The 13801-nt window shown below is 39.8% G+C and overlaps 1 protein-coding gene across 2 annotated transcripts; it reads right to left on the bottom strand.

Annotated features, from left to right (window-relative positions):
* Positions 1-3634: 3634 nt before the first annotated feature.
* Positions 3635-13076, bottom strand: sap30bp (SAP30 binding protein). Of its 2 annotated transcripts, none has more exons than XM_089014865.1 (9): positions 12905-13076; positions 12156-12280; positions 11111-11150; positions 8111-8199; positions 5275-5366; positions 5089-5201; positions 4964-5022; positions 4469-4562; positions 3635-4106 (listed from the first exon to the last, which is right to left on the bottom strand). In XM_089014865.1, the coding sequence occupies exons 1-9, from the start codon at positions 13047-13049 to the stop codon at positions 3928-3930; spliced, it is 936 nt and encodes a 311-aa protein (XP_088870991.1). In that variant the 5' UTR covers positions 13050-13076; the 3' UTR covers positions 3635-3927. The 2 variants fall into 2 exon arrangements, with proteins under 2 accessions (XP_088870991.1, XP_088870992.1); XM_089014866.1 differs by having other exon boundaries at positions 12156-12277.
* Positions 13077-13801: the final 725 nt, after the last annotated feature.

The following is a 13801-nucleotide window of genomic DNA, read 5'->3' as shown; positions in this document are numbered from 1 at the left end:
GGAAAGGAAAAAGTAGAAAAACAAAATACAGGAGCTGCTGTAAAGGCAGCCCCTCTCGTGACGCCATCTTGAAGTCAAAAGAACAAAAAAAAACAAAATAACAAAATAATGACAACACAGTCATTCACTCTTAAGCACTTTTCTCCACCATTTTTGTTGCATGAAGCAGTTCTATATGAAAGAGGAGAGGATCAAAGCGTCCTTTTCACCAGTGGATCTGGGGATGTCATGGTGAAAGGTGTACGTCTGCTACAAGCTAAATGTTGAAAGCAAACACGAAGCTTTGGCATCCGTTGACAGTTTTAAAGCCGTGCATCCATCCAGCTGCATTTATACGGTATGCCGTATAACTCACTTAATGAATTAATTTATTTGGATTAGTGCATGTAGTTTACTTACCAGGCCTAATTTGCTTAGAACGTATAAGTGGATTTAACACGTTTTTTTACAAAACCGGCGTTTACACAACCGTAGTTGTTTATTGCCAGAGGCAGACGGGAAATGATTCACGTTACTATCGCTACATTCTCCAGATAACCTCAAAGCTTTACACATTGCTCCAAAAGGGATTACTATACTGCATGCTGTGTCACATCTTGGGTGCGTCGACGCAGAGCGCCGATGCGAATGTGGAATCTGTCGCGGCTTGGAATTGAAGCGGATTTACGTGGAGCAGGAGATGCGAGCCAATTTCCTTTCGTCAATGGATGCTACAGCTTCGTGTTTGCTTTCAGCATTTAGCTTGGAGCAGACGTGCACATTTCACCAGGATGTCTCTGATCCACAGGCGAAAAAGACGCTTTCATCTAGAACCGCTTCATACAACAAAGTGGGTGCAGAAAAGTGCTTAAGACTGTCATTAGTGTTATGTCATATTATTTGTTTTATTTTTGTTGTTGTTCCGACTTCAAGATGGCGCCGCGAGAGTGACTGCCTTTACAGCTGCTCCAGTACTGTCTTTTGTTTTTCTACTTCTTCCTTTCCTTTCCTCTTGCTCTCATCAATTTGCCGCTGCGAAATGTAAATATCTCCGCTGTGAGACTAATAAAGCTAATCCAATCCAAATCCAACAAGTTTGAATTAGCCTTTGTGTCCACTGAGCAAAATGAAAACATAACAACTAATATTGAATAGATATTGTTTCTGAAATTTTTGAGTTCCTACAATGTGACACAGGTGTAACTAACGATTAAAAGTATAAAAGTAACAAAATAGTACAAAAAAGTATAAAAGTACAAAAGTAAATAAACAGTTCTCTGACACGTGGGAAGCAGTGGGTTAACCCAGCCGTAGTGAGAGAGTAGCCTTTTCTTCTCGCACTGTACATACCACAATAGCCAGTGTGAACAGTGGCATGCAAAGTCCTGCCCATAGCAACCAGATCGGGTTTACTACAAAAGCGAATTTCTTCAGGGTGGGGAGTAAAATTCTACAGGCCTCCCCCAACCCTCCTTGTTTTCTCACAGCTGATACTTTGTCCTTGGCTGAGGTCATTCAGAAGGAAATGACATGTTATAAACCAAAGTATGTGTATACAAATTAATGAATAACTAGTTTTCAAATTTGAATCAAAAATAATAATGATTGTTATTGTGGTTTACATGGGATAATTGTAAATTTTGGTTCGGACTTTACTAAGCATCATGAATAAGTTTGTTTTGCTTTTGTGGGCCGAATAATATGATCTGGCGGACCAGATTTGGCCCCCGAGCCTTGTCTTTGACACCCATGTGATACACCCTGAAAAGGGCGCAAAAAGCCATGTGAGAGTCGAATGACTGTAAGCCATTTCTTCTTATACTTTATTTAGTTATTTATTTTGAATGCTTGTATTCTGAAGCAACTTAAAAGTACAGTAATCAACCATACAAGCAGCCGGAAAACACTGTGAAATCCAATTTGAGCATAATAAGCCTTGGCAAGATAGATGCTCGCCACTTTCCAGATTATTATTATTTTTTTCACACAAAAATGTGATTACCATTTGGTTGACTCCGGTTAAATTCACTAAAGTCTAACACATCAAATAACAGGCACCAATGAAACTATAAGCGGACTTTGAACTATTACTCATTACCACAAACAAATAAAGTAGATTGAACTCCAAACTATTCAAAAGTACAACTGCCATGACACTGATTAACCGCAGTTGTATTTATGCATCATTTGAAAATATGATAAATCGTTTACTCACAATTAAGATGTTATCCTGATGATGTGGATGTATGAAGATCCATGGGCTGCTTCCTTTTGTAAAACAAGCTACTGGAAAATTAAAAATACCCGTTAGATTTACAGGAGCTGGTTATCTCTTTGGTTTGCACACTCTGTGTGAGCCTGCTCTGAGAGCTCCTCACTAATTTACATGAACAAAAAAAAAAAAACGGTGCTTGCTCTTGGATCACTGAGCTCATTCAGAAATGAATCCATCCATCAAGTCATCCACCCCGAAATGATTCAATTAGATGCAGAGTGCCTTGTTGGTGACATTTTTGGTCGCACAAATACAATATAACAAAGGATACTGTATGCTGCTTTAATAACCAAAAAACAACAGAATTGTTTTTCACACCAACAACAAAATGACACAAATATGAAAAGAATGTATTGCTTATTTCCAAAAGTGTGCATCGATAGTCCACCAGTGAGCTCTACATCAGTATTTTCGAAAGCCAATAAAAGTAAACGCAGATTATTACCATAAATGTAGGATTGGATCACCTTCCCACCAGGTGCTTGGCCACGTGATTAAACTTCCATCTTGCACGTGTCTTTGTCTGCAAACCAGGAACCATTCGCTTCACATGAAGTTTGAATCTTATCAGTTTTGAAACCTATTACCGTAACTATCAGGGGAAACCTTAGGTGCATTTACTTTAATGTCACTATTAAGAAAATGCAATGTTATAATGTAAATGCAGGATGTGATGCTAGGGGGAAGAAAACATAGGATACACATTTTCATTACGTTTACATCTACGTTGATTATAAAATGCAAAATAATTATGACCGCTTATTTTTAAGAGACAAAATCCATATTTGGTATCTGACTGTTAACTCATTCACTGCCAAACGATGTGCAAAAACGTGCCCAGTCCAGTGCTTTTGTCATTGTCACTTGAAATTCCAGGACCCACAGAATATTTAGTTTCGGGACTATGTAAACATTCAATACAGCATAAGAAACCTTAGACTCTCTTCTTTCATTCGAAAAATAGAGTTAATTCCTAAGTTTGATGGGTCTGGAGTTATATGAGCGTGAAATGAGGGCGGCTGTCCAAAATACAATGCAATACATACATATTGGTTTATATAGCGCTTTAACAACAGCTTAAGCTGGAACAAAGCGCTAACATGGAAAAAAGGAAATGCTGCCCCTTGTGGAAGTGAAAACACATTGCCAGAGGTCTGACCAGAGCTTTATCGGCACCAGAAGAGAGTCTAAGCTGCATTGAACATTTAGGTACTCCTAAAATCTGTGGGTCCTGCAATTTGAGTGAAAATGACAAAAACCCTGGCACTGGAATGGACACATTTTTGCACTTATATGGCAGTGAATGATTTTAAAAAATGGTTTGATTGGATGGAGCAAAAATTGTCATCCAGTTTGCTTGAATGACACCACAACAGGAAATGAGTTGAAAAGGCAACATCTGATCCATTTATTAATCAGAAACATATTTACAATATTGTAAAAAAATAGTCAGTCTTGTCCACAAAAAAAGGCTTTTTTTTGCAACAAGTGGCATGATGCTGAATTTCTCATTTACAGTTCAGCCTGTGAACTCCACCTTTTTTTTAACCTCACTACTGCCAAAAAGCGAAATGTCCTCACGATAAACAGCAGTTCACATTCCCAGAGAAAAACCATCACGTCCACGTTGTCACCTCGTCATTATGGGCTGACACCATCTTCCCATGACCGACTCACTGTTTTGTTTTCTTTCCAATAGTGCCCACCGCTGATATGACGGTAGTTTTGGTGCCGCTAGCTGTGGTCGTCACGGATACGACGGCCGGTAAGGTGGCCGTGGTGGTGATGAGAGAGGGCTGGGCAGCGGTCACGGGGATGGCGGAGTCCCACTTGCTTTTCCTCTTCTGAGCATCTGTTAGAAAAAAGTAACAACGCAACCACACGGGTCACTCGATTGACGAGCGATGTTCAACCTGTTGTTTTTATTTTGCGATGAAAAGGTTTCTTCAGCTGTCATCTGTCCTTTTTGAAGGTGTCGAACGTTTCTCTCCGCATCTGAAGAGCTTTGTCAGCGAACTAAATTTGTGCCAGTTGTTACCAGCACAACTTTAGCTCGCTGACAAAGCTCTTCGGATGAGAAACAAAACGTCCTACACCTTCAATTTAGTACATATGACGGCTAAAGAATCCTTTTCCTCGATGGACCATTCCTGTACGACCGCGAGCCTACACGGACTTATTTTGGGCTTGTTTTTCAAACATGTAAATGTTTACCTGTGGATGTACTAGTTGTGCTGCTGCTGTTTGTTGTTGACGCTGATGTGTTGGATGGGTTGGTGCCTTTCTTTGTACCTGTGACAAACTCAATCTGGACAAAAGTACATCGGGTATAAGCACATTGGAATTCCGTCGGTGATATTTGATGAGAAGCTGGAGCCACCGACGGATTTCAAGGGATTTCGCTTTAGGGAATAAACAGCATCGAACAAAGTTTCACATTCCCGATGTTATTCTTGACACTGTGAATTGAAGCTGCATACCAACGAGTACATGACGCAGATAGAAGAACGGAGTAGCTCATGCACAACATGTTCTTTCTAGTCTCCCTTCCTGACTAATATGCAGTTTTTTGGAATGATGATGTTGGGACTGATGACAGCTCCATGTGTCAGTGCAATCATTTCTTACAAACACAACAGTTATGCGTGCATACCTGAGCAAAAGCGCTCGTTTCGACGTCGATGTTAGTTTGTTTTTTTAAAACCTCACCTTGGTTCGTTCCTTTTTGGCTTTTTCCAGTTTGTCCATTTCCACTTTCTGTGCTTTCGCTAAGAAAAGTGAACGTATTAGTAAGCAATTGTCGCACTTGAGATACAGGGTGAGAAAAAACGTACCGAGACCTTCGTAGTAAGAGTCCTCTGACCAGCCGTGAGGATCAAACATATCTTTTGGGTAGTTTGTGCCGAGTTCGTCAATCCCACAGAACTGAATGAGTTTCTCGTAAATGCTAAAAACACAAAAATCAAACTATGAAAAACCAACCCTATGAGTCAACGCTAATCAACCGTGCAGGTGTAGACCTTGGATTTCTGAATTCTTTGTTCTTCTGAATGTGGCTATTGGTGTCAAATTCTCCATGGAGCTTCCTTTCGTACAGCTTGTGGATCTTCTCCTGTGGCGACAAGAACATCGAAGCGACATCACTTGATAGGTTCGGTCAGGAAATGATGACAAAATTACCGATGGATTACTGGATACCAAGGTGCTCGCCCAGAATCAGCTGGGACAGGCCTCAGAACACATATGACTGGTAGAAAAGTGAAATATGGAATTTAATAAACAACCCTCTTGAATACGTTCATAAATCCTTATTGATGTGATGGAGGAGCCCGCGATGAGAAGAAATGAGCATCAGCGCAGAGCGCCGATGAGTATGTAGAATTGTCACAGCTTGGAATTGAAGCGGATTTACGTGGGACAGGAGATGTGAGACAATCTCTTTTCATCGATGGATGCTACAGCTTTGTGTTTGCTTTCAACATTTAGCTTGGAGCTGACGTGCACATTTCACCATGACGTCCCCTGATCCACTAGTGAAAATGATGTTTTGATCCTCTCGTCTTTCATCTCAAACTGATTCATATAACAAAGAATGGATTGTCTGTGTCCTTTGTGTTGGGTCACATTATTTGTTTCGTTTTTTTTGGTGTTTTGACTTCAAAATGGCACCCAGAGATTGTAGATAGTAGAGACTGCCTTTACCGAAGCATCTTGTTTTTCTTCTTCCTTTCCTCTTACTTTCATTATTTTGGTGCTGCGAAATATACATTTCTCCACTGTAAGACTAATAAAAGGCTAATCCAATCCAATTCTACCACACATCATTTAGCCACATTGAGGTCTTTTGTCATTCTTTTGTGAAATAAGGCACAGCAAGTAAAAAAAAAAACAAGTCCAAAGCATCTAAAACCATATTTACTGGTGGCAAAAAATAAAAATAAATAAATAAAATAAAAACCCCACAGTGCCATTGGCGGAATTATCTGTGAAGTCAGGAAATAATGTGCTCACAGATAAGAAACTCACCATTACATTTGGAAACTGTCAGATAAAAGTTTTGAAGAGTGATGTTGACAAGTCTTCTACAAGCCAAAAATAAGGCGAAAAAAAAACAACAACTATAGGAGTCTGTTATTTTTTCCTCATCTCATCCAGCAACTAGAAATTGTTCACGGCATAATTGGGAAAAACAATATATCCGGGTGGTACTATTGCGAGTAGATACATTCTTGCAATTGCGAAATGCCCCAAAAAAATACAATAACTGCACAGAGAGAACATGTTAGTAACACTGTGGCATTTTTTGGGGTGGTATGTGTTTCCCCAACGACCCGGATACCCGGGCAATACTGGTGAAAGTGAATCATTAGTTTACTGGTTCGCAGTGGGAGTGGAAAGCCTTGCAGGGATAAAAGCAGAGCTTTTCATTTACAAAATCCGCCTTGTGTCCCGACCTGCCTCTCTCTGCTCCTTCCAGAACAAATCTTATCTGTCTGTCTTTCACCGCCTTGGGGGGGCAAATGTTATTTACCTGACTTGGAAGCTTCCAGTGCTAATTCACTAATGACAAGCTCAAGTGCAAGCCTTAATACTGCTTCTTTTTAGGACTTCAATTTGAAATGCAAAAATTGAGCTTCCCGGTGATGTATTTTAACTTGCAGTGGCAGTGTCTCACCGCCATGGCGACGCTCTATCAACAGCGGTGCAATAGGAAAGACCTGAAGAAGAAACAGATGGGCAAAATCCATGTGCGGAGCAGCTGTGGAAGACACAGAGCTATAAATCAAGACTGGAGAATGCAAAAAAATCTTTCTGAGGTTTATAGACATTATTCAAGTCATTTTCAATTTATAATCATGTCTGTTATTTAGCTAATTAGCCTTTTATGACATTTCAAAGGAATTCCAACTTCAGCGATCTTGACATTGATATCAAGCTGGATGTGATTAGGTCAAAACAAAGTTTGTTGTGGGTCGTATAGAACAGGTACATATAGTTTTTCAGCATTTTTGCCTACGACATTCATCTGATGCGTATGTGTGCGTATGTCGCGGCTTGGAATTGAAGCGGATTTACAGTACGTTGGACAGGAGATGTGAGACAATATATTTTTTCGTAAATGGATGTGACAGCTTCGTGTTTGCTTTCAAACATTTAGCTTGTAGCAGACGTTCACATCCACCATGACATCCTCTATCCATTGTTGAAAAGGACGCTTTGATTCTATCCTTAGAACTGCTTCATGCAACAAAGAGGGTGCAGAAAGTGCTGAAGATTGAATGACTGTCAGTGTGTTGTCATATTATATTGCGATTGAGTTTTTTGTTGTTTTGACGTCAAGATGTCGCCGTGAGAGTAGCTGCCTTTACAGCCACTCCTGAATTTTCTTTTTCTACTTCTTTCTTTCCTTTTTTATTCCCTTCATCACTTTGCAACTGTGAAATGAAAATGTCTCCACTGCGAGACTAATAAAAACTAATCCAATCCAACCCAAAGCAAAATACATTTGTCCAGTGCTCGGAAAGTTCTCCTTCTTCATTTGTCAATTCTTAAGACCCTTGCATAAAAGGAATGTATTGACTGCTGCCAAAGCGGGCAGAGCCAAGTATTTAGCTTTAAGCGAGACAGTTTTATGACCTGCAACCATGTGAGGTGTGCGCATATAAAACCGTGGAATCGATTGCAGCCCGAGGATGATCTCAGAATTACACAAGCATGGCATCAACAACAACGTCCGCTTCGCCATAACCGGCGACTACATTGTGTCCATGACAGCGTAATAATTCAATATAAATATTGGGGGGAAAAAGAGCAAGAAAATAATGAAATCTTATACATGATGTGATCAGTGGCTACCTGTAGTTGGTTGGAACAGCGTCCCGGGGGTTCAGGTGGGATTCTGATCTCATCAGATGACATGTTTCTCACCTTTTCTGAGAAAAGAGCTGTGGGGGAGACAAAAAATAAAGATGAACTAAAAACAGAAAAGAAATCACCACATGAATGTCACTTATAGTTTAAATGAAGTTGCACAAATTTAATCTTGAAGGGTCAGAATGCAGTGATGCAGCTGGGAAATTTAAAAAGGGGACCAGTTGACCCCCTTGTGTCTGAAAAAGGGGCCAAAATCTTGACGGCCACTCATGAATTTTGTTTTTCTACTTCTTTCTTTCCTTTCTCTTACTTTCATAACTTTGCTGCTGTGAAATGAAAATTTATCCACTGCAAGACAAATAAAGGTACATTTAATTAACTACATTGCCGAAGTATACAAAACTGATGGAAATAAACCAAATTACATTAATTGGAGCATGATATTTCTAAATGCTTATAAAAAAACATTTCTAAAATCTATTTTTTCAATAGTATCGATACAATTTTAATTCAAGTCAAATAATCATAATCATTAATCAAGTCAATCATTAATCATACAGAAAATGGACACACCTTTTCTATTTTCTTTAGTTACAATCACGTGCTATTTTGATATTGAATGTGTGTCACATTTTGAATTGCCCTGTAGAATAAGTCAGTTTTGTTGGAATAAACACGCCGGGAGTTTAAAGTGCACTCCCTATCAGGGAGTGGCGACTGTTAAAGCTTCAAGATGAAGGGAGAGTCCTTTTCGAGCTCCATGGTTGCCCTTGGAACCATGCCTTTGTTTTGTTCTTTGCACGGGGGCTTCGCCGAGTGGACACCAGACGTATGGTTTTTAACGCTTATTTGAACAAGTGCTGCAAACGCTGTTTGGTGGATGAATGCAAAAGTGGGGGGTGTTCCCCTCCGCGCCAGACAAGTTCGATCTTGACCGAGCAGTTGAGACTGATCGACTGGCACATTTTGAGCTCAGAAAACTGAACCTAGCTTGTTTTTTTTCTATTCACTAAAGTTGAACTTTTGTGTGTATTCACACAGTAGGGAAGGCTTTTGCATACTATGCAGTGCAATAGACTGCTCAAGCAAGACTTCAGTCTTCCACGTATCATTACAGACTTGCCACCAAGGTCTCGGTGTGCCTCAGAGGCGGTGCAATATCTCCCCTCAACGGTGCGTCGTCGCAGCTGTAAAATCATGCCCATGTTTACAAAAAAAAAAAAAAAAAAAAAAAAAAAAAGAGGTTGGGCGGTATATTGCCAGAACTAATGTGATGCAAAGGTATGCACAAGCGTGTGCACATTCCATGACAGGAACAGGCAATTTAGAATAGTTGGCTGGAACAAAGTTGCAGAATAGTGAGCGTCACATTTTCAAATTGAAAAGATAAACTCAAGGATATGAAAATCAACCGCAGAGAAAAGTTGCGCAATCGGGATGAAGATACCATTCCGTACAGACAGGAAATAATCATCCGTTTCGCAACACGCCGTCTGTTATACTCGGAAATGGACAAAATCAATTTATGTGGGTCTCTTTGGAGAGCGGCACAATCCGTGTCACTTCACCCGGGACAGGGACAAAGAGCTGTCTTCAAGTCGCTGACAGTGACATTTACTGTCAGAAAAGACGGGAATGCCAAGTGTCCAGTTATGAGTCATGCTCAGAAGCAATGGCCGTGGAGTCATTTTGAAAACAAAAACAGAACCCCTCTCCCCCTTGTCGATCAACCCGATGAGGCTGATAAATTTGATTCATTTATTTGATTCAAGCAGAAACATCGAACCACTCAGACATTTTTCCCCCGCTTTTGATTTGCAGTGAAATAAATGAAAGCCTAAAGCTGTGGGACCGAATCAACACAACTCGAGTGGGAACGTCGTGTGCGAATAAAAAAACTCCACTCCCTGAATCACTCATTTCCTGCCTGATATCATACGCACACAACATGCACGGACGGGTCAGTGATTACACACCAAGCGTTAACCAACTCCCGTGTTAGACCTTCATGACCCATCTTTCAAACGGCGGACAAAGAGCCTTTTAGAATTCGACGCCAGTCCAGTTAGTGTTACACACATCGACTGCACCCAAATGTCACTAAAACGATGAATTGCCGATTCTTTTTTTGCCCTCGATAACAATACAACTTATTTTTTATAATTTTTTAGGCACGGTTTATAATATAATTGCATTAATGTGTCTCTGCATTTGGACGAATATGTAAATCTTTGGTTCACAATCAGTCATAAATGGGTAACAGTCAAATAAAAAACAGGAAGTATGGCAGTAACCTCCGACTCTGCCTTCGCCACCGAATGTAATGGAACACAAATTGACTATTGGTCACTTGCCAATTCAAGATTGAACTTTGAAATGGAATAGTAAGAGTTTTGAAAACAGTTTGGACATTAACTCATTCACTGCAGGACATGCAAAAATGTGTCCACTCCAGTGCCAGGGGTTTTTATCATTGTCACTCGAATTCCAAGACCCACAGAATATTGAGTATTAGGACTAAATAAACATTCAATGCAGCGTGAGAAACCTTAGACTTTCTTCTTTTATCAGAAAAAAAGAGTTAATTCCTAAATTATATGGGTCTGGATTTATATGAGCTTGAAATGGGAGCGGGTGTCCAAAATACAGTACAATGCAATACATACATACCGGTTTATATGACGCTTTAACAAGAGCTGAAGCTGGAACAAAGCACTAATATGGAAAAAAGGGAAATGTTGCCCCTTGCGGAAGGGAAAAACATTGCCAGATGCCATGGCCTGCGCTTTATTGGCACTCAAACAAGAAAAAACAAAACCCGAACAAATTCGAAAATGGCCTTCTACATCATATTTTCAATTCCCGAATAAATTCGTGAATGGCAGCGAATGAGTTAATGCTTTTTTTTCTCCCATTGTGTAAACCAAATTTCCATTTTCACAGTAAATGCAACATTAAACATTTTTGTGTGTTTACACTTACCAACCAGCTCATTTGGATCCTTGGTTTCGACTTCGGGCACCTTGTGGAACAAGCAAAATAAGAAATGTTTCATTCACAATAACATTGTCCAAAACCTAAGGAAGCCAACACTAATTATAAATTCTGGCGTAATAAAAGCCGATCGATTATCTTTTGTGTTTCGAAAACCTGTAATTGATTGCAATTGGGAAATTTGGTTTTGTAAACCACATTAATACAAAGCAAAATTACATCCAGTTATTCGATAGAATAATCAAAACAGTAATTGATCCGAACATTATTCAGTAGCCCTAGTTGAGATAAACAAAACGTCTGTTCTTATTAAACACATAATAAAAGTCGTTTTTTTTTTAGTTTGAGAAAAGGTGGAGTCTTTCCTAACCTCTTAAAGTATGCCGCATGCTGTGCCAGCATTGACTGCATAACAGGTTGAGTACAAAAGGAACAGCGCTGTTATTCACGGGCATCACGTTATCACTTAGCAACTGCACCAGCACATCAAAGCATTGTCTTGACCGTGGCCAACTCACATGGCCTGACAGGAGGCACAGCAAATCCGGGGAGATAATCAATGTCATAGCGCCTGAGGTTTGACCCTGAAGAATTTTCGTAATCTGAGATTTTTGCACTCATTTCGTCAGCCTTTGCGGGTTGCAGCATGCTGCAACGCTGGTGTGAATAGACATGCTTTGAAGTAATTTTTAAGACAAAATTCAGCATTTGTGACTTCTCTCGTTTGCAAATAAGTTTTAATGTCTGACCTTTTTATTGGATTGGATTGGATATGCCTTTATTAGTCTCACAGTGGAGAAATTTACATTTCACAGCAGCAAAGTGATGAAAGTGGATGTGTCTCTAAACTTGTAGGCAATTCGGTAAAGCAAATTCAGATGAGGCAATGTAGACTTCTTCTATTTCAGAAGTAACATTTCGCTTATCCAATGTGCTCAACCTTGCTTGGTTGGCTGCAGCACATTGACAAACAAAATCATCCACTGTATATAATGTGTAAGCTATACAGTGAATTCATCATCCTATTATTTACCAAGTTACTCTCACTGCTGTCTTCGTTTTCAGATTCCTTCTGAACAACATCCTGGGTTCGATTGGGGTCCTCTTCGCCGTAGCCGAACACAAGCCCACCTGTGCCTACAGCCTCAAGCTCATCTTCTGGTGGACAGGAACAGACAACATAAGAACAATAACGGTCAGAGGAGGGAAGTTGACATAAAGCAGCGCTGCCCAATGCATTTTTTATATACAATGGAGGATATAGTTTAGGGCTGAACGATGACAAAAAATAATTGATAACTCGCTAACTGAACTCAACCCATACTACTATGAGTGCACATAAAGCAATAGTGCTTTGTTTGTATTCACTGTTAAAATAACCAGTTTTAACAATATAATGTTGTTTTATGATTTCAGATTGTTTATTTGTTCAAAGTTTATTGCAGAAGTCCCACGGGTTGGCGTAGACGCGACCCGTTGTATTACGCAACAGTAATGACGTAAACAGCAACGCGACTGAATGGGGTTTGTTCATTTTCCATTCATTTAATCAGTGATCGATACTGTCCATATTACAAAAAGAAAAATAACACTCAACGGCATGATACTGCAGTAGGAAATAAGTGATCGGTGAATACATACGTACATCACCGCGTATTCTGAAATGCATTGACGGCTAGCTGGATGCTAATTTAGCAAACACATGACGCTCAAGAGACCGATTTGCAAAAGGCAATATTGTATCGTGATTTAAAATAAATAAAATCATATGTCTTTAGCTACCAATCTCTTCTGGTTCGGGGTCAGAGTCGTCAGGCTCCGAGTCGTCTCCATAATCTGCCAGAGAGGAAAGAAGTGCACTCTTTTTACCACTCGCCATTGTTTTGTGAATGACGCCTTGCCGATGGGCGCGGACAAAATACGTCATTACGAAGTGGCACGTGTACCGGTGAACTCTGGGAAATTAGTTAAACAGAGATAGCTTAATTGGAACGCCGAGTACCGATTTTAATCATTAAAAGGTAACGTATACTCATCAAACTGTAAGTTTATTCTGCATCCTAGTGAATGAATTGCCACTTTAAAGTTGTCATTTTATTACAATTGATTTAGCACACTTTATTGCAAGTTAAACAATGCATCTGCCTTTTGCCAAATGATAACAAAAAACAACAAATCAAAACAAAAAATATCTCTATATATATTGTAACACACCTGATTCCAATGCATATGTTCTATATCAGGCTTCCGCAGAGCTTGCTGATGATCTGATCATTAGAATCTGGTTTGATTCAACAGGGATATGTAGCAAACATGCATGATAGTGGCCTTGCATGACTGGGATTGATCACCATTGATATAGTTTGACTGTAAAATTAAGACTAGAATGAACATAATTAAAATTTATACTGTAGATTTTTTTTCTAATGACGACTCTCTTGCAGAAACGACAAGGTTCTCCAAATATCTCTTTGAATTCTTTCTTCTAGATCACCCCATATGCCAGCTTTCTCTGCTTCTGCAGGTGCTTCTTCTTCTTTAGAGTCGCCTCTCCTGCCGCTGGGTTACAGCAGCATCCATACAGCAGAGCAAAGACAATCAGCGCTAGTATTCCCAGTGCAAACACCACCATAACAATAAAACCCCCCAGTGCCCATGGCTCTTGATGCAACCGAAACA

Source organism: Hippocampus bargibanti, linkage group LG15, assembly GCF_051943395.1.
Source record: "Hippocampus bargibanti isolate YZ-2025 linkage group LG15, ASM5194339v1, whole genome shotgun sequence".
Lineage (NCBI taxonomy): Eukaryota > Metazoa > Chordata > Actinopteri > Syngnathiformes > Syngnathidae > Hippocampus > Hippocampus bargibanti.
The sequence above is the reverse complement of the archived record's forward strand: the minus strand, read 5'-3'. Positions and strand labels throughout refer to the sequence as shown.